At 42.6% G+C, this 26,945-nt stretch overlaps 2 protein-coding genes across 2 annotated transcripts in view; one reads left to right on the top strand and one right to left on the bottom strand.

Annotated features, from left to right (window-relative positions):
- EXOSC7 (exosome component 7) overlaps positions 1-16,631 on the bottom strand; it is a 43,957-nt gene extending 27,326 nt beyond the window's left edge. Inside the window, exons 1-3 of the mRNA XM_040353144.1 lie at positions 16,478-16,631; positions 6,998-7,099; positions 2,719-2,813 (exon numbers count right to left, since the gene is read on the bottom strand). Coding sequence (XP_040209078.1) covers positions 2,719-2,813; positions 6,998-7,099; positions 16,478-16,534 — 254 coding nt within the window. The 5' untranslated portion in view covers positions 16,535-16,631. The remainder of the gene's footprint in view (positions 1-2,718; positions 2,814-6,997; positions 7,100-16,477) is intronic.
- A 57-nt stretch (positions 16,632-16,688) lies between these two features.
- Positions 16,689-26,945, top strand: part of ZDHHC3 (zinc finger DHHC-type palmitoyltransferase 3) — a 98,237-nt gene continuing 87,980 nt past the window's right edge. Inside the window, exon 1 of the mRNA XM_040353142.1 lies at positions 16,689-16,827. The gene's annotated coding sequence lies outside the window, so the exon portion shown is untranslated. The remainder of the gene's footprint in view (positions 16,828-26,945) is intronic.

Below are 26,945 nucleotides of genomic sequence, written 5' to 3'. Positions count from 1 at the left end.
CCCCGCTAGCTGTCAGAATGGGGGATCGGGGGCCAGTGCATCTGTAATATGTTACACCCTCAATATGGGTATAACATGTTAAACATTGTGAACTTATCCTTTAAAACATGAACCATAGTGTGGGTTTCATTTGGATTGATGATCACAGCCTTGATGTACAGTATACAGATAGTTTACCCTTAAGGAATTAATAAAGTAGGACATTAATCTGACACATGAGCACTGAAAGAAAAATTCTAAATCCCAGCTGAAAACACTTCATGAACTCCTGCTGTGACCCACTTACATTCTCTCAAGTCACTTCACTTTCTGTTAAGATAAGAAGAATAACAGTATATGGCAATTGCCTTTCTGATGAAAGAATACATGTCAAATCACCACAGATACCAAAGAGAAGACCTTCATTTAATATAAAAAATAATAATGCATGGTGAACAAACTCTTTACAATGGTTAACATTTTTGAACATTAGAGGGCGCTGCCACACACATTTTACAAAGGTTTTTTTCCACTGAATTAAAATGTATGTATTGCTTAAACTTTTTTAGGTGTTGGATAGAGTATGGAGGCGTCATAGCACTCATCAAGTTAATCATTTTCTATCTTTGCCCCGCTGGGGAGATTTTCCTTAATTTCCTGTCCTGGAGATGGTGAAGAAATCTTCACATGGCGAGGGAAAATCCTATAATCAGACAATTGTCACCAAAACATTTGGCTCAGTTGCACGATTTCCTCTCACCTCTCGCTTGGGGACAACTCTAAAATTCTCCTCACTTTCAGTATGGTCCCTAGGAGAGGAGTAAATTTCCCCAAAAGGGAGCCCAAATCATGAAAGAGGTTTTCACCTTTTTCTACACATTAGGAAAAAAAATAGAAGTATTTTGGCTGGAGTAGGGCGTAGAAGAAAATTAGGTAGACTTTCAATCTTAGGATAATATAAAAACAGAAGACACATCTGTGATAAACTGCAGCAGTCAAAGGCCTCTCCACACAGGGGTTGATTTACTAAAACTGGAGAGTGCAAAATCTGGTGCAACTCTGCATAGAAACCAATCAGCTTCTAGATTTTTTTTTTGTCAAAGCTTAATTGAACAAACTGAATTTTTTTTTTTTTTTTTTAACCACTTGAGACCCGCGCTATTGACAAAAGACATCAACAGCGCGGTTCTCAGGTGCCAACTGGACGTCTTTGGACGTCATTTGAAATGCATTACCCGCGCGCGCCACTGGGGGGCGCGCGGCGGGTAACCACTGTGCCGCCGCATCGCTGGGGACCCGATGCGTGTACCTGGCGGCCGCGATGTCCGCCGGGTACACGCGATCGTCGGTGACACAGCCGGTAACAGCAGAGACGTGGAGCTGTGTGTGTAAACACAGAGCTGCACGTGCTGTCAGAGGAGAGGAGACCGATCTGTGTCTCTTGTACATAGAGACACAGCATCGGTCACCTCCCCCAGTCACCCCCTCCCCCCCACACAGTTAGAACACACCCAGGCTACACAGTTAACCCCTTCCCCACCCCCTAGTGTTAACCCCTTCCCTGCCAGTCACATTTATACAGTAATTAGTGCATTTTTATAGCACTGATCACTGTATAAATGTGAATGGTCCCAAATTTGTGTCGAAAGTGTCCGATACGTCCGCCGCAATATCGCAGTCCCAATAAAAATCGCAGATCGCCGCCATTACTAGTAAAAAAAAAAATTATGAAAAAAAATCATAATTCTGTTCCCCATTTTGTAGGCGCTATAACTTTTGCGCAAACCAGTCGCTTATTGCAATTTTTTTTTTTACAAAAATACGTCGAAAAATACGTATTGGCCTTAACTGAGAAAAAAAATAGTTTTTTTTAAAAAAAAATTGGGATATTTATTATAGCAACAAGTAAAAAAAAAAATATATATATTTTTTAAATTGTCGCTCTTTTTTTGTTTATAGTGCAAAAAATAAAAACCGCAGAGGTGATCAAATACCACCAAAATAAAGCTCTATTTGTGGGGAAAAAAGGACGTCAATTTTGTTTGGGAGCCACGTCGCACGACCGCGCAAATGTCAGTTAAAGCGACGCAGTGCCGGAAGCTGAAATTTCGCCTGGGAACGAAGGGGGTTTATGTGCCCAGTAAGCAAGTGGTTAAAGTGATATTAAAGGTTCAATTTTTTTTTTAAATAACAAACATATCATCTTCTAGATTGTAAGCTCTAACGCGCAGAGCCCTCTGATCCCTCCTGTATTGATTTGTATTGTGATTGTACTGTCTTCCCTAATGTAAAGCACTGTGCAAACTGTTAGCGCTATATAAATCCTGTATAATACTTACCTCCACTGTGCAGCTCGTTTTGCACAGAATTGCCCCGATCTATCTCTTCTGTGGTCCCACGGCAGCTCTTGCAGCTCCTCCCCGCATTAGATAACACCCTCTGTAAAGCTCTCTCCCAAGGGGGATACCTTCTGGCGCGCTTTTCTGTCATACACTCGGCGCCCATAGATGCCCAGTGTATGCCTCGTGGCGGCCGCGTCATTGGATTTGATTGACAGCAGCGGGAGCCAATGGCTGCATTAAGGTGAAAAAACACGAGGGTTTACAACCCCTTTAAAAGCCGATCGGCTACCATGCACAGCTGCACCAGATTTTGCACCCTCCGGATTTGGTAAATTAACCTCACACATTACAATGGTTTAACTGATGTGACATTTAAGAAAAATGGACATCTACTAACCAGTCCACAAAAAACTCCAAGAACCCTTCACATGGCCGATCTAACTTAGGTGTCGCCATTTCTGCTTTGACTCCAACCAGTACATCTGTGTGACCCTGAAACAAGAAAACAAAAACATAATTCATGAGACTCCTGTGCCTACTATGTTTATGATCTGATACTTTCCAACTATGAAGCCACCATAACATACTGCAAACCAATACAGGTGAACCAGTTAAAGTGCAGCATGTCTTTAAAGAGGGGGGGGGGATAACACACACAGTACATATCTCCTATATATGCAAATTATCAATATTTTATCCCCTTAAAAATCCTGCAAGCACAGAAAAAAACCTGATGAGCCTGCCAGAAATCCAGTGAGCCCCTAACCTTTTTCAGCTGACACTGCTGCACTGAAATTACCCTTCCATCTGCAGTTCTCACTTCTGGACCACAGAACACTTCCCTCTCCTTATCGCTAAACATAAGAAGTAAGTCCAGAAGGCATAACTGGCCAGGGCTAATAATACTGCTTGGGATTTCAATATAGCAGCAGCAGGGAGCAATCAGCTCACTTAGACCCCTTTCACACTGAAGCAGCATCTTTGGAGCAGCTTCTGGGCGCTGAAAAAAAACGCTCCAAAAACGCCCCTCTCCATTGAAATGAATTGAAAGTGATGTAAAAACGCCTTGCCCTTTCACACTGAGGCGTTGCACTGGTGGGGCGTTGAGAAAAGTCCTGCAAGCAGCATTTTTGGAGCAGCTTTTGGGCGCTGAAAAAAACGCTCCAAAAATACCCCTCTCCATTGAGGTGCTGCAAAAACGCCCTAAAAAACTTTAGGGTCTTAGTGGTGCTTTACCAGCGTTTTTCAGGCACTGGCAGTGTAAAGCACTCTGTCTTTACATATTGGGTATGCAGATGAGACTTCTTTCAGGCCCTTTACAGGCTTTTTTTTTAATGCCAAAGCGCCTGAAAAACGCTTGAATAACGCCCAAAAAACGCCCTAGTGTGAAAGGGGCCTAAAGGAAGTTAGGAGCTCACTGGGTTTGTGGTCATTTTCTGTACTTGTATCATTTTAAAGAGTCAAAACATGGAAAATGTTCATATACTGCAGAAACGTACTGCTGTGATCTTGAATCACATAAAATGTGGTCATAGATTACAAAAATGCTAAAAATTTAATAAGGATTCATCTTTCATTACATGCATTTGTAAGAGTCTGTAAAAAAAGCTTTTATAAATTATGGACCGGTCGCATATAGCAGGGCTGGAGTGTGAGAGTGACAGAGGGACTTTACCTGTACCTTACCTGTCTAGTTACAGACTGGGGTGGGTAGGATGACCTGGGATCAGACAAAGTGGGCTGAATCATGCTGGCCATCAGACTGAGGGCATCTAATGGCAAAAAAAAAAATTACTGTGGTGGAAAATTGCTTTATTAAAGGTGAGTATTAAAGCTTATTTTGTTTTAGTATTTTGTAATGGCTTTTCATTTTTATCTTGTTATTTTTGGCTGGAGTGCTACTTTAAAATGGACCTTGCACTACAAGCAATACACGCCTTTTCCCATCTGTATATAGAATGACCCCAGAAATCTAATTTCCTGCTTCCTTGTGCGACTGGCTCATTGATTTTTCCAGAAGTCCGCAATGAGATACAAGTAAAATTTTAGGTATCATTGCAAAAGCATGATCATTTATGGTGCGATACTCCATAAGGCTTGCATACTTCTAAAAAGGATGAAGACTCCTCATCTGAATGCTGAGATATGCTTGGGTGGTGAAGGGAAGACCTTCCCATTCGGCAATCAATATGCAAGGACAGCTTTTTCTTCGGACCAGAAAAAGGTAGGAAGCTGCAGCAAATTTTGCTAAAATCTGCAATGTAAATACTGTAGAACACCCAGAGAGGTTTCCTAACTAAAGTAAAAAACTTTAACTACCACGTGGCAAGAGTTACAAGTTGTAATAATGCCAGCATTCATCTACTAAGTAAGGAAACCCATACTGAGAGAAGAATAAGGGCTGCCAATACTGTCCCCGTATGGTTGCCTGACTTTTGCAGTCACTGACCTGGAACAAGCATGCAGCAAGTATAGTCAGAACTCCGGATATGCACTCACGTTCTAGGTCAGGGACTTCAAATACTGAAGCCTTTGGAACCGCATGATAGCTAGGAAACAAGCATTTTCTTTAGAAGAGTTTAGAAAAGGCAACATGCATACTTCCTTAATATAGGACCCTCGAACATTAAAAATCCAATGTACCCGGTTTATGAGAACATAAATTTGTTGGTGGGGAGGGCAATGTTAATATAGTTACCCAAGCACCTATCAAATCAGGCACTTTTCAAATCACTCTTCTTGCGCTATTGATTATATTTTTTGTTTTCATCTAATGTTACTACAGCTTATGCTGTTTAAAAGAGAAGTGTGGGAATCAAAATAAAAATTCATACTCCCCTCTATGGCTGCAGCATCACTGCACTGCTACAGCTGTCCCTTTCAGACTGTAAGCCCGAGAACTGATCGTTCACATGACCGTTGATCGCTCAGTTCCCGTTCAGATCTGAGCAGAGAGCAGTGACTGTAAAGCCTAGTACACAAAATTAGAAAAATCGGACTGAATATACCGCATTCGAATCGATCGTACAATTATCTGATCATTAGTACACAGCTTTCGAGAGACGATCATACAAAATTATCCATAGAAACAAACATTTTTCCTGTACGATACCAGATCGCACAATTTTTGTTTAATCAGTGCAGGTTTTGTCCAAAAAACTAAAATCGGAACAAGATTATGCATGTTCGAAAAACGAAAGAATAAATTACTATACAATACATAATTTCCGAAGGTGTATTCAGTCATACGAGAATTTTCGTAAGTTGAGTAACTTATGAATTTTCAATATAAGACTGGCATGCAAAAAAAATGGACGATCATTTGTCAGATATTTTCATCTTGTGTAAGGGTCTTTAGTCACTGCTCTACACTCTATCCCTCCAGCACTCACTGGAGTGCGGAGCTGGAGAGAGGATGGAATGGCTGGTTCAGGCTCTCAGCAGGCATCTGGGTGGATCCCAAAATTATTCTCAGGACTCTTTCAGATCGTTGAGCAGCTGTATGACGTCAGCAGACAGCGGGCTTTAGCCTGCTGTCGGCTGATTCTTGATCACAGGTGAGCACACATAAGTGCACTCCTGTTACCAAATAGAGAAGTTTGGCCAAAAAAAGCTTTTGCCATACTTCTCTTTTAGGCCCTTTTCACACTGGGGCGTTATTCGAGCGTTATTCAAGCAAAGCCAATGTGCTGGTAAAGCACTGCTAAGACCTTAACGTTTTAGGGCGTTTTTGCAGTGCCTCAGTGTGAAAGGGTAAGGCGTTTTTACAGCGCTTTGAATTCATTTCAATGAAGAGGGGCGTTTTTGTAGCGTTTTTTTTCAGCGCCCAAAAGCTGCTCCAAAGATGCTGATTGCATGACTTTTCTCAACGCCACGCCAGTGCAACGCCTCAGTGTGAAAGGGTAAGGCGTTTTTACAGCGCTTTCAATTCATTTCAATGGAGAGGGGCATTTTTGGAGCGTTTTTTTTCAGCGCCCAAAAGCTGCTCCAAAGATGCTGCTTGCAGGACTCAGTGTGAAAGGGTCCATTGAGATGCATGGAGAGCGTTTTATGAGCGTTTTAATAGCGCTATTTTTAACGCTGAAACGCTGTAAAAATGCTTCAGTGTGAAAGGGGTCTTAAGGATATGTGCACATTTACCTATAATTTAATTCGGATCCTGACCCCCCCCCCCCCCCGGCATCAAAAAAGTAAATAAAAACACAACAATAACACAATATCCACAGAAAACAGCCTGTCCATGGCTTTACTAGCGTTAGTACTTATATCTTCCATAAGTGTGGAGCACATGTGCCGAGAGGCAGACAGAGAAGACAGGGTCTTCTAGAGAATAATGGACATTGTGTCCAGAACCATTTTCATTTTTGTGTATACCCCCCAATTCTAACGAAAGGTATGAACACCAGACCTGGTAAACAGTGTGCAAGACCCAGGAAGGCTAAGAGAAGAGGATGGATTGTCCTCTGCACCTCACAGGCATTGTTCTATATCAGGCGTGTGGGGTGAGATAGTGTCAGCTGCCTTGACTGCAGCGTAACCCCTTTCCCAAATCTGGACCGTAGTCCGCATGGGGGTCGTTGGCTCTATACGTTTTTAAATAGAACATGTGAGGACATAAAAATAAGTGCTGCCTTTGCTGACTCTAGATTCTGTTTCTAGAAGGTGCAGACTCTTACGATTTTTACGCGGGCAGATCCAGTAGTGTTTGACACAACATCAGTCTCCACTTCAATCCATCTGTAGTCTTCACATCCTCTGCCATCTGTCCGCAAATCATCCTGAGAAAAAAAACATTGCTTGATTAGTATTAGTGTAAGATTCCTCCATCCACGCTACACAAATCTTCCACTCTATTATATTTTGTCAGCTGGCCCGACAACAGCAATACCCATACAGCAGCTGCATCCGATTGGATTTTTATGATTTTTTGCATTTTTTTTGCATCCGATTTTGATTTTTATCCGACAATTTTCTGGCAGTCACCAGGGCTATCTACTTCATGAACCGGTTTAAATTTGACTAGTGTATGGCCGAATAAGGATGGACCTTATGTAACTTTTATGATGCAACAAAAATAGTGACCAGATAGCTGTTAAATTCAGTCATTATGCATAATCCAATATATAAAACGCTACAAGAGGTTCATACAATTATTTTTTTGAGTCAAATACCACATAGGAGAGCTGTAATTCAAACAGTTTAAAGTGGTTATAAAGAGTTGTTTTTATTTTATGAAAACAACAAACATGCTGCTATACTTCACTGCTCTGGGGGATCCTCTTCTTCTGAGGGTCCTCCATCGGTGCTCCAGCCCCCTCCTCTTCATCGGGTGCCCCCAGGAAAAGCGGCTTTCCCTGGGAACACCCATGCGTGCTTGCTCCTGAGTCACGTTACTGTGTCCATTGACACAGACAGCGGGACTTGTCCCTGCCGCCACATCACCATATTTGATTGACAGTGCCATCAATCTGTTCAATGAGGAAAGAGGCAGCGGTGGGAACCACTGCGCTCATCCACATCGCTGGATCGGATCTGAGGGGGCAGCTGCAGCACAGAAGGTTTTTAACCTTAATGCATAGACTGTATTAAGGTGAAAAACCTTAAGGCTTTAATAAGCCTGCATTCACACCTAGGCGTTTTTACGCCTGTAGCGCTACGCCGCTGCCGCCAGAGGGCTGAAAACAGATGTCCCTCTATGGAAATGGTTCACATCTCCACGCCGAACGCCTGTCGCGTGAAAAAAGGTCCTGGACCTTTTTTTCAGGCGTCTTCGAGCGTTCGGCTAGGAGATGGGAATCATCTCCATAGAGGGGGTCATCTTGGGGCACATCTAGGCGGACAATACCGGCGTTTTGTCGCCGCAAATCGCGGTACAAAACGCCGCTATTTTTACCGCGACAAAACGCCGCGATTTCGTCCGCCTAGATGTGAATGCAGCCGAACCACTTTAATATTTTGTTACGTTTGTGTATCACTAAAATAAACCTATTTACTAAGCATAGTGATACTTTTATAAATCAGCTCCATAACACATCTCTTTTTTTCCCCTTAAATAATACAGCCTAAACAATGCTGTTCCTGATATGCAAATTTGGACAGAAGCCAAGCTCTCATTCTCTATGTGCCTGGGAACCAATATATTCTAATTGTCCACGAACATGTGACTGTCACCATAGACGCAGGAGGTACTTTCACACGTGAGCTGTTAACTAAAGACAGAAAAGTGCACTAGCATTGTGTAGAGATTTTCTTCAATCCTATAATAAAAAATAAAAAAAAAGTATAGTATGCTCACAAATTAAAACCTATTGTGGACTGCAAGTAGGTAAATCAGACTAGCTCTCTGTTCTAGTGTACTTGGCCACTGGCATCAGAGGTGAGCCGGGTTCTCATCAGCAGTTACAATGTCTGGGAAGCACCCATCTCATGGAAGTCTTCCTTGCTCCTGGTATCCACTTACACACCGCATCAGGTTTCCATTGCTAGGAGACATTTTGGGGAAGCTTTCTGCTTTGTCAGCCTGGTCTCTCCTTATGCAGAACTACATGGCTGATGTGGTTTGGACCTGTACTATGGATGGACTTTACGAATGCTTTTAGACTTGCATGGTGCGAGTAACCAGTGATTTTTTTTTTTTATGTTCGTTCATGCATGCAGGATGCTATTAAAAATGGTCTTAAATCCAATAACAAAAATATACAGTAATATAATGTAGTCTTTATATGTGGTGGCTGTATTCGTGTTTTTTTTTTTTTAGGCCTTTTCCCCTCTATTTGTACCTGGTAATCTGGCCAGTAACACACCTCCCGTATTATCGTGCCCCCACTCTGGATGAAGAAGCAGAGCATTGTCAGTCTGGGAGCAAGGGGGTTTGTCTATGCATCAGCAAATATACATACAGTGAGGAAAATAAGTATTTGAACACCCTGCTATTTTGCAAGTTCTCCCACTTGGAAATCATGGAGGGGTCTGAAATTGTCATCGTAGGTGCATGTCCACTGTGAGAGACATAATCTAAAAAAAAAATCCAGAAATCACAATTTATGATTTTTTAACTATTTATTTGTATGATACAGCTGCAAATAAGTATTTGAACACCTGTCTATCAGCTAGAATTCTGACCCTCAAAGACCTGTTAGTCTGCCTTTAAAATGTCCACCTCCACTCCATTTATTATCCTAAATTAGATGCACCTGTTTGAGGTCATTAGCTGCATAAACACCTGTCCACCCCATACAATCAGTAAGAATAAAACTACTAACATGGCCAAGACCAAAGAGCTGTCCAAAGACACTAGAGACAAAATTGTACACCTCCACAAGGCTGGAAAGGGCTACGGGGAAATTGCCAAGCAGCTTGGTGAAAAAAGGTCCACTGTTGGAGCAATCATTAGAAAATGGAAGAAGCTAAACATGACTGTCAATCTCCCTCGGACTGGGGCTCCATGCAAAATCTCACCTCGTGGAGTCTCAATGATCCTAAGAAAGGTGAGAAATCAGCCCAGGACTACACGGGAGGAGCTGGTCAATGACCTGAAAAGAGCTGGGACCACCGTTTCCAAGGTTACTGTTGGTAATACACTAAGACGTCATGGTTTGAAATCATGCATGGCACGGAAGGTTCCCCTGCTTAAACCAGCACATGTCAAGGCCCGTCTTAAGTTTGCCAATGACCATTTGGATGATCCAGAGGAGTCATGGGAGAAAGTCATGTGGTCAGATGAGACCAAAATAGAACTTTTTGGTCATAATTCCACTAACCGTGTTTGGAGGAAGAAGAATGATGAGTACCATCCCAAGAACACCATCCCTACTGTGAAGCATGGGGGTGGTAGCATCATGCTTTGGGGCTGTTTTTCTGCACATGGGACAGGGCGACTGCACTGTATTAAGGAGAGGATGACCGGGGCCATGTATTGCGAGATTTTGGGCAACAACCTCCTTCCCTCAGTTAGAGCTTTGAAGATGGGTCGAGGCTGGGTCTTCCAACATGACAATGACCCAAAGCACACAGCCAGGATAACCAAGGAGTGGCTCTGTAAGAAGCATATCAAGGTTCTGGCGTGGCCTAGCCAGTCTCCAGACCTAAACCCAATAGAGAATCTTTGGAGGGAGCTCAAACTCCGTGTTTCTCAGCGACAGCCCAGAAACCTGACTGATCTAGAGAAGATCTGTGGGGAGGAGTGGGCCAAAATCCCTCCTCCAGTGTGTGCAAACCTGGTGAAAAACTACAAGAAACGTTTGACCTCTGTAATTGCAAACAAAGGCTACTGTACCAAATATTAACATTGATTTTCTCAGGTGTTCAAATACTTATTTGCAGCTGTATCATACAAATAAATAGTTAAAAAAATCATACATTGTGATTTCTGGATTTTTTTTTTGATTATGTCTCTCACAGTGGACATGCACCTACGATAACAATTTCAGACCCCTCCATGATTTCCAAGTGGGAGAACTTGCAAAATAGCAGGGTTTTCAAATACTTATTTTCCTCACTGTATACACTAACAAATTGAAGCCAAACTCCAGCTGACTATGCAGTTAAAGTGGGAGTAAACTCCCTTGTATGATGTTTATCTATAGGTAATCCTATAATAAGGCTTACCTCTGGGTACAGTAAAAAATCTCCTAAAACACACACAGTTTAGGAGATTTTTACTTTAGATGCAGCCGGTGATGTCACCAGTGCATGAGCTCTAAAGGAACGACATACCTGTGACATCACCGGCTGCATCTAAAGTAAATATCTCCTAAACGGTGAACTTAATTGCCTCCGTGGCTCCTTCAGAGACGTGTCGTAAACCAGTGACTCGCGAGTGTCAGCAACGTCATCGCCGGCTCAGACCATTCATATCACTGAAGCCTGCGAACCCGGAAGGAAGATGAAAGCGCCTTCATCGGAGGGCTTTGCTCTCAGGTAAGTCTGTCATCATGTGCTAGTATGCGATGCATTATGACTTAAACTGCCCAGTGCCTATTTCTTTTTTTCTGATGTTGTTTACTACTGCTTTAAACAATCAGTTATAGCAACAGTTTTTTTCTCTTGGGATAAAAGGTTGTACATAAAAGATGATCATTGATCACCCTGTCAGTGGTAAATGGTTTGTTTTAACACTCTAGCTGCTACTATATCTAGGCTCTGTCCCATCTAAAAGGAGCCCCAGGGATACGGTGGTCTTTTTCGCACAGTAAAGCCCTGCAGGCATATTTTGGCTTATTCAGACCAACCTGAAGTCTTCAGGACAACCTAGCCTCTTTATTTACATATTTTTAGATATTTTTTTCTGCCTTGGTTATACCTTTGGTGGTCTTGTCATAGCTCAAATTTGGTTTTATATGCAGTGAAAACTGGGCCCGTGAGGGGACACTAGTTCTGGTGATCATGGTGACAACCAGGGAAACCCTTACTTTAGAGGGGTTTCCTCTCACTTCCTCTTTTGGCTATAAGACAGGAAGTGAAGGGAAAGCTTCTCAATGGGACACAGGTGGCAAAAAAATGTTTTGACATTAACCCTCTCTTACGCTAGGGCTGCACCTATACCGATACTAAGCATTTGCATGAGTACTCGTGCAAATGCGCCAATACCCGAAACCGATGCTTTTAGGCTTGGTTCTTTCAGCTGTCAGCAGGATTCCTCACTGACAGCTGAAATGTAAAAAAAAAACTGGCAAATACCAGTTGTTAAGGAGCGGGGCCGCCACATCCTTAAAGGAGTTGTAAATAAAATAGGACTGTGCAAATTAACTTTTAATTAATCTTTAATTTTTTTGATCGATCAAAATCTTTTTGATCGATTAAAATTCTTTTGATTGGTACTCACCTCTCCGCTGGCTTCTGGGCCTTCAGGGAGTTCCGTTGGAGATCCAGTAACGTCACGGACACTGGCGGGGCTTGCCGTGTCCACCTGAAGGGCTCCTTTGTTGTGCCTTAATATCTGCATGCCGGCGGGACCTTACTATCTGCCACACGCAAGGGCTGTTACACTTCCCTCTATCAACCTGGGATTCTACAGCCATCCACTGGGAGTTGTGATAGTTCCCTTCACGGGACATCTACATGCCGACGGACTGATGTTAACCTCTCCTCATCTGGATTCAGCAGTGGTATCGTTGTACACATTTTTATACCAGCATCATACTTAGCTACATGTTTTTATGACTGCTTTTGGTACCGTTTGGTATTATTCGCACCATTTTTACAGTTTATGTAGCTACATTGATTTTATCTCCAAGGAGATCAGTTAAAAGTAGTTGGATCTGTATGTGCGTTATAATTAATCGAAATTAGTCGATTAATCGATTAAAATAAAAACGATTAATCGAACAGAAAATTTTTGATCAGTAACAGCCCTAAAATAAAACATTTTTTTTTGCTGAAATGACTGTTTACAGGGTATAGAGACATAATAGTTAAAGTGGAGTTCCGGCCACAATTTCACTTTTTATATATAAATACCCCTGTAATACACAAGCTTAATGTATTCTAGTAAAGTTAGTCTGTAAACTAAGGTCCGTTTTGTTAGGTTGTTACAGCATTTAGAACACTTTATAAAATAGAAATTGACTGGGGCCATCTTAAGTGTGGGCATCATGAAGCCAGACTGTATGACTTCCTGGATTTCAGCCTTGCAAATCTCGCACATGCTCAGTGCTGCACAAGCAGTGTCAGATCAGGTTTCAGCACCTGTGCTGTCCAAGTCACATGATTCTTTGAGACTGGGGAGTGCACAGACTCCTGGAAAGTTACACCCACTACATTCCCAGGAGTCTGTGCGGTGTAGGTTAGGAAGTATTAAGCACCTAGGTGCAGGAAGTGGAAAGATTAACTATTTTGCCTAGCGACAACACTTTGAAGGCATCTAAAAAATATATATTTTTTCGTAAAGGACTAATGACATTTTTTTAAAACTACTGATGTAATGTTATATTTATGGGTGGAACTCCACTTTAACAGATTCCTTTTAAAAAAACGATTAAAAATAAATAAAACTCAATCATATAATGTACCTGTAGTTTCTAGTTTCGTTTTTGCATGTCGTTTCCTGCTTCTGTGCTGTAGAGCCAATACAGGGCAGTGATGGTTTGAAAAAACGAAACTGATTGGTGTTGAGGGGTTTTAGACACACAGTAATTACACCTCCTTGATTAGTGACCACAGAGAGAAAGCTCCCAGTACTGTGGTTATCAGGAAACAGACAACCAGGAAGTGTGCAGATCAGAGAAGAATTACAGCAACTTGAGAGCAAAAACGAACAATGAGGACATTAAAACAGCACTGCATTAAGGTAAAAGGAAGCTATAAAGATAAAAATAAATGTCCTTTACAAACCCTTTAACAACTGATGACTCATTCAGCTGTCAGTGGGATTGCCCTTTAAAAACTGAAGTGTAAACAAATTCCCACAATTGGAGCTGTCAAAAAAAAAAAAAACAGCCCGACAATGTTTATCAACAACATTGCTCAGCCACTAAAACAGAATGATAAATAGAAACATTGTTTCATTTTGCATCTTTCTGTTTATTCATCTACAGATAAAAGGGATGAACTTTGATCTGCAGATGAAGTATTTTTTGTTTTTAACCACTTCCATACAGGGCACGTATACACCTTCCCGCCCAAGCCAATTTTCAGCTTTCAGCACTGTCGCACTTTGAATGACAATTGCGCGGTCATGCTACACTGTACCCAAACAAAACTGGCGTCCTTTTTTCCCCACAAATAGAGCTTTCTTTTGGTGGTATTTGATCACCTCTGCGATTTTTTTTTTTGTGCGCAACAACTAAAAAAAGACTGAAAATTTTGAAAAAAAATATGTTTTTATTTTTTTCTGTTAATTTTTTTGTAAATAAGTACGTTTTCTTTCAATTACGGGCACTGATGGGCACCGATGAGATGGCACTGATGGACATCAATGAGGTAGTACTGACGGGCACAGATGAGGTGGCACTGATTGGCGGCGCTTGTATGCGGCACTGATGGGCACACATAGGCAGCACTGATGGGCACACATAGGCGGCACTGATGGGCACACATAGGCGGCACTGACGGGCACACATAGGCGGCACTGATGGGCGGCACTTATGGGTGGCACAGATGGGCACTGATAGGTGGGCACTGGGCATGGATGGGCACTGTGGGGTGGCACTGATGGACACTGTAGGGTGGCACTGATGGACAATGTGGGGTGGCACTGATGGACACTGGAGCGGCACTGATTTAGCTATGTTGCCAGTCAGTGCCCATTTGTGGGCACTGATTGGCATCTTTTTTTTTTATGCTTTTTTTTTTTATTTTTTTTACAGACTTTTTTTTATTTTTTTGCCCACCCTGGTGGTCCAGGGTGGGCTGCGCTGATAAACAATCAGCGCGAGCCCCCCCGTCAGGAGAGCCGCAGATCGGCTCTCCTATACTCGCGTCTGTCAGACGCGAGTGAGGAAGAGCCGACAACGGCTTTTCCTGTTTACATCGTGATCAGCCGTGATTCGACACGGCTGATCACGTGGTAAAGAGTCTCCGTGAGAGACTCTTTACCGAGATCGGTGTTGCGGGGTGTCAGACTGACACCCCGCAACAACGATCGGCGCGATGTGCACCCCCGGGGGCGCGCAGCGGCTAAGAATCCTGAGGACGTCATATGACGTCCGGTCAGGATCAGACAACCACTTTGCCGCCGTCAATATGTCATTGGCGGGCGGCAAGTGGTTAAATTAAACGTTTCTCTGTTTAACACTTAATGTACTCTAACCAGCCCTAATTTACGCCTTATTCTACTTCTCCGTTTAATTATTATTTTCCTGATGATTTTTATTGCTTGCTTCTATTTTATGAAAAAAACTATTAATAATTAAAACTTTTTTTTGTTTGCTTTGTCCGTGAATATTTTTACACGTTTCACATTGAAAAAAGCGCAAAATATTAAATCATTTTGTAACTAACTTTTTAATGCTTTGCACCATTGCGGACAGCTGAAGTGTAAACAAAACAGTTGCGGTAGGTATTGGTAATTGATATCGGTGAGTGCTTAAAAAAAAAAAAAAAAAAGTATCGGTACTTGTACTTGCTGTAAAAAAAATGGGATTGATGCATCCCCAACTTTAACAGCTTCTCGTCCAGCCTATGGTAATTGACAGCCGTGCTGGAACCCTCTCGTTGTAGGTGGACGTCATATGACATCCTCTCAGGATCGGGCCACGCTATGATCTGTCACCTGCTGTGTGACAGATCAGTGTACCGGTCCGCTGCTAGTATCATGTGATCGCTGTGACCATTCATGGCAGTACCTGGCAAACCTCATGTGCCCGATCCCGCCAGGAAGCCGACACTGCACATCGCTTATCACAGGCAGCGAGACATTTCCCGATCTGTGCAGCTGCGGACCGAGAAATGTCTTGCTGCCTGTGATTAGCAATGTGCAGTGTCGGCTTCCTATCGGGGATTCAAGACGTGAGGTTTCAAACACACCCGAGCCCATCACTAGTGTTGACCGCTGTGAATAATCACAGTGATCACAAGGTACAGACAGGGCCAGTCACAGCCCATCTGTGACATGCGATTAGCTGCAGCTAATCACGGGTAGTCACAATAGCAATAACTGAATGAGTGGATATCATTCAGAAAAAAATGGTTGCTTAGAACAGTGAAATGCAATGAAAGCTGAAAATTGGCCCTGGGCAGGAAAGGGGTGAAAGTGCCCCTGGTACTGAAGTGGTAATACATCCTGTACTAGGGGGATATGCAGGCTGCCAGTACATACCTCTTCTAAAATGCTATCTTTCTGGCTGTCATGTTGATCCACTGGCTTCAGTACTTTGCATGCAGTTTCTATTTGTCCTGCTTGCTCCATACCAGGGAGTGCTAAAGCTAGAGACAGGGCGAGAAAAATGTAACCAGCACACCATGGATCTTCAGAATGGCTCCAACTCCAAAACTTTATTTAGCGATCACATTTTTACAGCCAATATCAACGTTTCGGGGCCTCAAAGGATCCCTTCATCAGGCATGTGACTGAAACTAGCCCCGTATCCCTCTAGTGCAGAATTCTTTTGCTATACAGTCACTGTACACTGCTATTTCTAAAAGCTTAATGAACTTTCATTAGCGTGAGAACACAGCAGACCCCTCTCCCCTCCCTCACTTCCCTGAGGAGGTCGTACCTGTACCCCGTGCACAACGTAAACCTTCTCTGCCTCACTCAGTACCACCGAAGCCATGCCGCAGCTCTAAACCCTTCCGCCAATGCTGTGCCGCTACGTCATCTAGACGCGACCACCGCGCCGCACTTCTGCCCATTCAGTCGCCTAGCCAGGAATCTGGCGTCATCAACGCTGCGACCGTTGTGTGTTCGCTGTCCCCTCCCCTTTGTGTTGTGGTGGGTGCGGCGGAGGTGCCCTCTGTTCCATCCCTCACAACCCCCCCTATTTCCTCAGTGTGTCTGGGAATCCCCGGGGCTTGTCAGGGGCCTGTTACCAGGAAGAAGAAGACAGCAGAGAATTGTCTGCAAGCGGTAAGAGAAGCGTCATAGACACCTGAATGCTGAGTACACATCAATAACACAATGCATGTCAGCTGGAGCCTGTGACGTCTTGTATACAGGAGGGGGACATGTTCTGGTGTGAGAGTTGAGTGTGTGGGTTATAGGTTGCTGCATGTCAGACTTTTACTGTAAAGAGACCCTGTCACCAAATGTAAACACAGGCTGGGAGTCAGTACTCTGTACACACAGGGCACCTTCTTGCAGGATCACTGACTATTCCTATGGTAAAGGCAACAGATCTGCATTAGAGCAAGGCTTGCTGTGAGGGGGGCCGATGTCAGATGGGCGACTGCCGCTGACGATGTGTCCAAATTGGCATGAGGTTGCCTGTGTGTCCCTATGGAGTCCCTCTCCTTGTAGCAGCGGCAGCAAGATGTCGCTCACATCGTTAGCAAACAAAAAGTCAGCAGCGTATGGGTCAGTGATATGTGGCCACAGAGGGAACGATTCCTTAGCGACACACAGGCAGCCCTTTTAGCAATCCAACCCCCCCCCCCCATTGGTGATTTGCCTCTAGGGTAAAATTGCCCCTTTGGAATCGGCTTAAGCCTTGGTTCACGTTGGAGCGATTTGACATGTCAACTCAGTGGCAATGGCACCGTCCGAATCAGTGCGACACCACATCAATTCCCAAAAGTATTTTCTCTACTACTTTTGGAGACATCTGTGCAGAAACCCGCACAGATTTCTAAAAACGTCCCCCGAAGTCGTGAATGAAATTGTGTTCAGCTGAACTTGCGTGATTTTATTCCCACTGTCAGTGTGAACCTAGGCTTACACACTGCTATATTATGGGGATTTTCATACTCATGTGCGCATTGCTGTGCGACACTGCACACTACTTGCAATAGTGCGATGCAGGGCTGTTCATTGTGAATAGCACCCCCGATGCATTGAGGTGCGCAGAAATGTGCGAACACATTGCAGTCCAAATTCTGAACCACTAAGGTGCATTCCAATCCATTCATCTTAAAAGAGGTGCCTAACACAGTGCACATTGAGATTGGCAAAACTGCGAATGTTTTCAACGCACTGCACCTTAGCGGTTAGGTGTGAAGCTAATAGAGATGCACAAATTCCTTTTTTTTTTTTATAATACTACTCGCCAATACCCACCGCAACGGTTTTGTTTACACTTTAGCTGTCAGCAATGCTACAAAGCATTGAAAATTTTTTACAAATTAAAAACATATTTTATATAAATATATATGTTATGCTTTTTTTCAACGTGGAACGTGTAAATATGTTAAAAATATTAACAAAACAAACAAAGTTATAATTACCAATAGTTTATAAAATAATAATTGGAGAAGGAGAATAAGGTGTTAATAAAGGCTGATTAGAGTAAATTAAGGGTTATTAAGGGGTTAAACGGAGTAATTTTTAATAAAGAATAAATCATTTTTTAACTTGACAGGTTGCTTTAGACTCCATGCACACTTGCAACTGCAAAAAAAAAACGCTGGATCTAAAATAGGGTTTTTGTGCCAGCGTTTAGTAGGATTTTAGTAATGTTTAGGAACGTTAGCATTTTATTAGCGTTTATTACAGTACACGAAGGGGGGAAAAAAAGTGCTTAACCACTTAAGGACCTTGCCTGTTTTTCAGATTTGGTGTTTACAAGTTTTTTTTTTGGTAGAAAATTACTTAAACCCCCAAACATATTATATATATATATATATATATATATATATATATATATATATATATATATATATATATATATATATATATATATATATATATATATATATATATATAATTATATATTTACAAAAAATGACAACAAGAAAATATTGCTTTAAGAAGCATGGGCGGAAGTGACGTTTTGACGTCGATTCCACTCTGCTTTGCTATGGAGATGGGTGGGGGCCATCTTGCCCTCACTCGTATCCCAGCCGAGCAGGGGACAGGACCCAATCGCCTCCGCCGCTGCCGACGACTCCGGTAAGCGGCGGAGGGGGACCCTCTCCCGCCGCCGATAACGGTGATCTTGCGGTGAATCCGCCGTTATCGTTTACAGGACCACTCAATGAAAAGATGGATATCTCGGTTGTGACAGCAGCTGCTGCCGTTACCGAGATATCCATCTTTAAAATTCCAACGTATATGTACATGAGCGGGTCCTTAAGTGGTTAAAAAAAACTGTTAGTAGCGGGGTTTTTTCTGCCGGAAAAATGCTCCCAAAAACTCTACAAAAACAATTTTTTTTTCTGCTTCTAGACGCGGAATCTGCGATTTTAGAGACATCTGTGCAGGTTTCTGCATAGATGTCAATGTAAATTGCAGCCTAAAATTGCAAAAAGTGGTACAGAAACTACTTTTTGAAATCGTTGCAGCTCCGCACCGATTAGGACGGTGCAATTGCCGCCAATTTGACATGTCAAGTTGTACCAATGTGAACCAGGGCTGAAGCTCAAAAAATGATGATGGCCTAAAGTAGTGTGCATGGAACCATAGGATAACACTAGCCTCTAGGAACAGAGAAAAATGTTAATAACTGCTTCTAGGAGCTTAAAGCAGAGTTTAACTCATTTGTAAGTTTATTAAAAGTCAGCAGCTACAAAAAGTGTAGCTGCTGACTTTTAATAAACAGACATTTACCTGTCCCACCTGTCCCTCACTCCTCTCCCCCCTCCTCTCAGCAGCGCCGTCATTGCAAGTGTGGGCACCCAGCTGTGACAGCTTGCGGCTTTACAGTCGTGTACGCATGCGTGGGACGTGCTGCGCTCTCATAGTGGCCAGGCAATCTTCTGGGACCTGTGACATGTTCCAGAAGATTGCAGAGAGTAGTCGTCGCCTAGGCGATAGAAGCAGGAAGTGGGACAGGCAGTACCTGTCAAGACTAGGTAACCACTCGCCAAAATAAATTACATGCGACATGTGGCATGTGTAAATAACCCCCCCCCCTGTCTTTACATCCTACTAGAGCTGCACGATTTATCCCCAAGAATGAAAATTGCAATCTTTTTCCCTTCCCGATCTTCAAAACAGCATGTCATGATTCTGTCTAACAAGTGCAGAGAGTTCTCACAGCAGGAAAAACAAAATCCAGGCAGCCTGCCAAGTTTTATTATGCGAATAAGTAGAAACAAAGTATCTTTTCGTTCTTTTATCAAAGATGAAGGAAGTTTAACCATTTAAAGACCAAACCTTTTCTGACATTTGTTGCTTACTTACGTGGAACACCTAAACATGAGATATATACAGTGCCTTGTGAAAGTATTTGGGCCCCCTTGAACTTTGCGACCTTTTGCCACATTTCAGGCTTCAAACATAAAGATATAAAACTGTAATTTTTTGTGAAGAATCAACAACAAGTGGGACACAGTCATGAAGTGGAACGAAATTTATTGGATATTTCAAACTTTTTCAAACAAATAAAAAACTGAAAAATTGGGTGTGCAAAATTATTCAGCCCCCTTAAGTTAATACCTTGTTACGCCACCTTTTGCTGCGATTACAGCTGTAAGTCGCTTGGGGTATGTCTCTATCAGTTTTGCACATCGAGAGACTGAAATTTTTGCCCATTCCTCCTTGCATAACAGCTCGAGCTAAGTGAGGTTGGATGGAGAGCGTTTGTGAACAGCAGTTTCCAGTTCTTTCCACAGATTCTCGATTGGATTCAGGTCTGGACTTTGACTTGGCCATTCTAACACCTGGATATGTTTATTTGGGAACCATTCCATTGTAGATTTTGCTTTATGTTTTGGATGATTGTCTTGTTGGAAGACAAATCTCCGTCCCAGTCTCAGGTCTTTTGCAGACTCCATCAGGTTTTCTTCCAGAATGGTCCTGTATTTGGCTCCATCCATCTTCCCATCAATTTTAACCATCTTCCCTGTTCCTGCTGAAGAAAAGCAGGCCCAAACCATGAGGCTGCCACCACCATGTTTGACAGTGGGGATGGTGTGTTCAGGGTGATGAGCTGTGTTGCTTTTACGCCAAACATAACGTTTTGCATTGTTGCCAAAAAGTTCAATTTTGGTTTCATCTGACCAGAGCACCTTCTTCCACATGTTTGGTGGGTCTCCCAGGTGGCTTGTGGCAAACTTTAAACGACACATTTTATGGATATCTTTAAGAAATGGCTTTCTTCTTGCCACTCTTCCATAAAGGCCAGATTTGTGCAGTATACGACTGATTGTTGTCCTATGGACAGAGTCTCCCACCTCAGCTGTAGATCTCTGCAGTTCATCCAGAGTGATCATGGGCCTCTTGGCTGCATCTCTGATCAGTCTTCTCCTTGTATGAGCTGAAAGTTTAGAGGGACGGCCAGGTCTTCGTAGATTTGCAGTGGTCTGATACTCCTTCCATTTCAATATTATCGCTTGCACAGTGCTCCTTGGGATGTTTAAAGCTTGGGAAATCTTTTTGTATCCAAATCCGGCTTTAACCACTTAACGACAGCCCACTGTATATATACGTCCTATTTTTAAAGCTGAATATCTCGGTAACGGCAGCAGCTGCTGCCAGAACCGGGATATCCACCTTTACAGTGGGCTGCCGTGTAAACGATAACGGCGGTCTCCGCGGCGGATTCGCCTCGAGATCGCCGTTATCGGTGGCGGGAGAGGGCCCCTCCCGCCGCTTTTCCGCGCCCTCCGCCGCTTACCGGAGCCGTCGGTAGTGGCGGAGGAGATCGGATGCTGCCGCCTGGAGAGTGAGGACTGTAGTGAGGGCAAGATGGCCCCCACCCGTCCTCATAGCTTTGCTGGGCGGAAGTGACGTCAAAGGGGCGTGGCCTGGACGTCGATGGCGCTGGACGTGTTTTGAGGGAGCTCTGCCTGTCCTAAACCAATCGATAGCCATCCGTTACCGAATCAGGATTCTGTGTGCCCCAAACTTAGAATCCGGTACCCGGGACTCTTCAGATGCTGCATCATTCATTTTTGGGAGGTCCGGATGATTCGCCAGCTCTATAATACATGACGAGGCTTGATCCCTCATAGGATCACAGCGGCCATTTTGAGGCCTACAAAGCCTCGGAAATCACCGTGCTCGATTTCGGACGGATCGACAGAACGGTAGTAAAAAAAAAAAAAAAAAACCCCCATCCACGTCACACCGGGCTGCCTGACCCATCGAGCGGGCGCCACTGGGAGAGCACCCGTTCTTCAGCGGAGGAGCTACACGCTATAGTGACGGTCACCGAGGCCTTCTCCCTCACAGGTGCACAATCGCCATACTGTGGCCTAAGTAGACACGGTCGGGTGGGACAGGGATTACGGACGATCAGGTCACAGTGACACTCCTACCTGCTGCCCTCCACTCTGAGGGAGATATCCGGATCGCACACCTCACCTGGAAACTGGAGGAAGAACTTGTTTCCATTGTGGGAGGCCCTATGACGCAGATTGTATTACAGCTGCTGAGGTGACGTTGCCATCTTGTGGCCTACAAGTATACTGACACAGGAAACTCAAAGTGAGGTGGATGTTACAGTAATTGAATATTTTCCCCCACAAATTCTGCCTATAAAAGACTAGCCTTCAGAATAAGGAAACTCTGAGCCATATATAGGCCGGTAGGTCATTAATATACTCTCTATAATACCGTGGCTGTGGGAGACTAATACTCAAACACATTATTCTAAGGCTAGTAGAGACCTTGATTTTTACCAGATAAGAAGGAGATCCACTGACGTACAACGGAACTCTATAAGGATTCATACTGATAATATTAACAGAGGAATAGGTATATACAGTGATCCTTACACCCTGTGTGGTGTCAAATTATCACCTCAGATCTGGATGCAATACCTTGGAAAACATGTATCTCTTCTATAAACTGAGGATTATCCTATAATTATCCCTGCTATGGGAATTTACTGAGGTGTTTCAACGCACCGTCTGATGTTAGTCGACACAAGCTGCAATCCTATACGCTAACATGAAATCTGCATGATATGTAATTTGAGGCATTTTTATGATGCTGGCCTTTTTACAATACTTATTATAAAGGCTCAAAACTGGGTTTAGATTGATCACATAATTAACACCCATTGACTGATGATAGTTATAGGTCTATTACACCTATAGGAACTGATATTGGAGTAAACTGTTGATTCTAAACTATAGAGCGACTTTACTCATACTGATACGGATTCCTTACAGCACTTCTTATATATGAAGGGGAAACAAGGTAAAAAAAAAAATAATAAGAACTCAATTATCAAAGAGTGTCTCCTTGATATGGACACCCCTCCTATTACAGGCCCTCAGATGTCTATGGTGGAACCTCAGTTTAATGAACAGTTCTCGTCTCATGTACCGCCCTCCTCATCATCTCCTTCATTAGGTTCAACTACAACTACAGCCTTATTTTCATCTGTAGTACGGGAGGGCATAATACCTGCAATGGCGGATCACGGGATTTCTGTGGTGCCTCCCTCACATGACCCTATACAAGTGACTGCTAACACTGAAAATGCACCAGAAGTTTCTTTCAATGTTGCTGATCTTTATAACAGGATCTCTGAAATGATGGAAAGGGGTCTAGCTCTTACGGCTGAGAAAATTACTAAAGATATTAGGGCAGACTTCCAATGTCTTGGCAACAGGATTGACTCGGTGGAAAATAAATTGGACACTAATGTTTCGAAAACTGAACAACATGATGACCATATCCACTTCCTACAGGAACAACTGGAGGCCGCTCAGGCTAAAATCGATGATTTAGAAAACAGGTCAAGAAGAGAAAACTTCAGGGTTAGGGGTCTACCTGAGTCCATTATGGACGTTCATTCAGCAATACGAGACATTATGAAAATTCTCCTTCCATCTATGCCTGATATAAAATTGGAAATTGATAGGGCTCATAGATCATTAGGTCCACTAAGAAGAGATGGCTTACCCAGGGATGTGGTGGTCAAGCCTCATTATTTCTCTACCAAGGAGAACATTATGAAACGGTCCAGACAACAGGAGAATCTTCAATACCAAGGTAATACCATACAAATATTCTCTGACATTTCTCCATACACTATTCAGAAAAGAAGAGCAATGAAACCGTTATTGTCTGCCCTTATTAACAAAGACATCAAATATAAATGGGCTTTCCCCTTTGCCTTAAAATTCAATTATAATGGTAGAAACCATGTGATCCATAGTTTCCAAGAGGGTGAAAGACTTCTGTTTGATCTGAAAATTATTTCTCTTGAACCTGCCATGGACACTACTCCACCTCCAGTTCAATCTACCAAGAGAAACACTCCTACTAGTCCGACTCGGAATCCATGGAACAAGGTCAAATATAGGAAAATTGGAGGTGACCAAGTCCCCTGAATATTGAATAGACTTACCCAGGACGTTTCTCTTATTCTTTGATTCAGATGAATGTTTTCACGGATGCTTTTTGAAAAAAAAAAAAAGGGGGGGAAAAAAAAAAAAAGAGATTCCGGGTTTGAATACCTGGTTGAATGCAGTTTTTCTTTAGATTTTTCCCCTCTTTTTTCTGGTCATCCTCTGATTCAAAATTGCCTTTTTTCTTGAAAATTGTTTTTAGATGTAATTTTTTAATTTGTCGACAACTGAAGACGGTGAGGTATTTAAACCTCAACTTATCTCTTGTGTCGACACTTAGTCGACCCAATGGGTAAGAATATAGTCCTTTTCTGGGACTATGCAAAAATTTCTTGTTTGAATGAGGGAAGAAGAATCATTCTTCTCTTCCCCCATTCTGGGTCACGAATTGACCTTGCACGATCTAATAGTTTATTGTGCTATATGTTTTTTTATTTTTCTCTTCTTATCTCTCCTTTTCATTTCTTTTTCTTTCTTCTTCATACTCTTTTCGTTTCTTCAGCCTGCCTGCCATTGTTCGTATTTACGAGACTATTGATGATATCTGTACGGTCCCGCATGTTCATAGATGCCGACAAGACTTATGGCTGGATCGAATGATGTATCTAAACCCCTTAGTGTTGTTACTCACAACACTCAGGGGTTGAATTCTCCTGTTAAGAGGCGCAAAGCTTTTCAAGTATATAAGTCTCTCCGTGTAGATGTGGTTTTCCTTCAAGAAACCCACTTTCCTAAACGATACAACCCTTCCTTTATGCATGCCCACTTTCCAATGTTTTACCTAGCTAAAGCAGAAAACAAAACTAAGGGTGTGGCCATTTTGTTTTCTAGATATTGTAATTTTAACCTGACTAAAGAATTCGGAGATCCGGAAGGTAGGTTTCTATTGTTACAAGGTACCCTTGATGGCAGACTATACACATTTATTTCTTATTATGCTCCTAACAGAGGTCAGAAAAAGTTTTTCTCTCAGATGCTTGATACCCTCCGACCATTTATGGAGGGGATCATTCTTATGGGTGGAGACTCTAACCTAGCTTTTGACACAGGATTGGATAAGTCCAAACCTTCTGTCAATGGAATCGTCAGACCGACTAAACTTAGTCTACAAGTAGCACGCATTCTACATCAGTCTAGATTAACTGACATCTGGAGGGAGTTGAACCCCAAAATTAAGGACTATACTCACTATTCTAACCCTCACCATTCTTATTCGCGTATAGATCATATATTAATCTCTAACCATCACGTCCCAGCTGCCATTAAGTCTCACATAGTTGATGTTTCTTGGTCAGATCACTCGATGGTTCTATTGTCACTGAGGAGAGAGGACACTTCTCCTAAAGTGTCTCATTGGACACTAAATAATTCTATTTTGAAGGACCCTGCCCTACTGAAGGATATTGAGCAATCTCTTCTAGAATACTTTAAGCATAATGATACAGGAGATGTGTCCCCTGAAACTCTGTGGGCTGCCCACAAGGCTTCTATCAGAGGCAAAATTATACAAGTGGCCGCTGGCCTCAAGAAACAAAGAAACATAGACATAAGGAAGCTGGAAAACAACTATATAGAGCTCCGTAAAAAACATAAATCTGATCCTCTTAACTTTCCTACTCAGGCACTTGATGCAGCTAGATCTGCCCTAAACTTGGTACTTACCACCAAAGCTGGGGAAGATATGAAATGGACTGGAGCTAATTTCTATAAATTTAAAGATAAAATAGGCCCGATGCTAGCTCATAAACTCTCACCCAGATTTCAATCACGGTCTCTCCCTAAAATAAGGATGACTGATGGTTCTCTTACCCTGAATCCTAGGAAGATAATGGAGGCCTTTCATGATTTTTTTTCTAAGCTTTATGCATCCACTGATGATTCTTCTTCAGAGGGAATGGATGATTTTCTAGACAATTTGAATCTACCTCAATTGACTGAAGTTCATAGAGAAATGATGGAGTCTCCCATATCAGCTGAAGAAGTATTGTTAGTAATTAAAAACCTAAAATTAGATAAAGCCCCGGGCCCTGATGGGTTTTCAAGTGCTTATTATAAAACATATTCGAGCATTTTAACACCCTACATGGTTAAATTCTTCAACCACATGACCGGTGGAGTTCCCATAGACAGGCAACTTAATTTAGCTTATATTTCGGTTATCCCAAAGCCAGAAAAAGACCATAGCCTGGTGGAAAACTATAGACCTATATCCCTCATTAACAACGATCTTAAGATACTCACTAAGGTAATGGCCAATAGAATGTCCTCTTTCATTGGCCAGTATGTTAGTAAAGATCAAGTAGGCTTCATCGCTGGAAGGCAAGGTCCTGATCAGGTTAGGAGGGCTGTGGATCTGATCTCCATTTTGAACTCGGGTTGGACTGGTGATACTAATCAAAGGGGAATGCTTCTTTCTATTGATCTACAGAAAGCATTTGACTCAGTATCATGGCCATTCATGTTAGAAGTGATGAAACGTTGGGGGTTTGGCACGAAATTTCTTGGAATCTTATCTGCACTTTACTCTCATCCTAAAGCTAATATACGCTTTCAGGGTATCTTTTCGGAACCTATTGAGATTTATAGGGGTACTAGGCAGGGTTGTCCTCTGTCTCCCCTGGTGTTTGCAATAGTTATGGAATCCTTGGCTATAGCTATTCGTGAGAACACAAACATCAGGGGAGTTAGATGTGCCAAAATGGAGCATAAATGTGCCTTATTTGCAGATGACCTTTTACTGTTTTTGACCGCTCCAGATACATCCCTACCGGAATTATATTCTCT

The sequence above is a fragment of the Rana temporaria genome, chromosome 5 (genome assembly GCF_905171775.1).
Source record: "Rana temporaria chromosome 5, aRanTem1.1, whole genome shotgun sequence".
In the NCBI taxonomy this organism is placed as follows: domain Eukaryota; kingdom Metazoa; phylum Chordata; class Amphibia; order Anura; family Ranidae; genus Rana; species Rana temporaria.
This window is presented reverse-complemented; position numbering and strand designations above follow the sequence as displayed.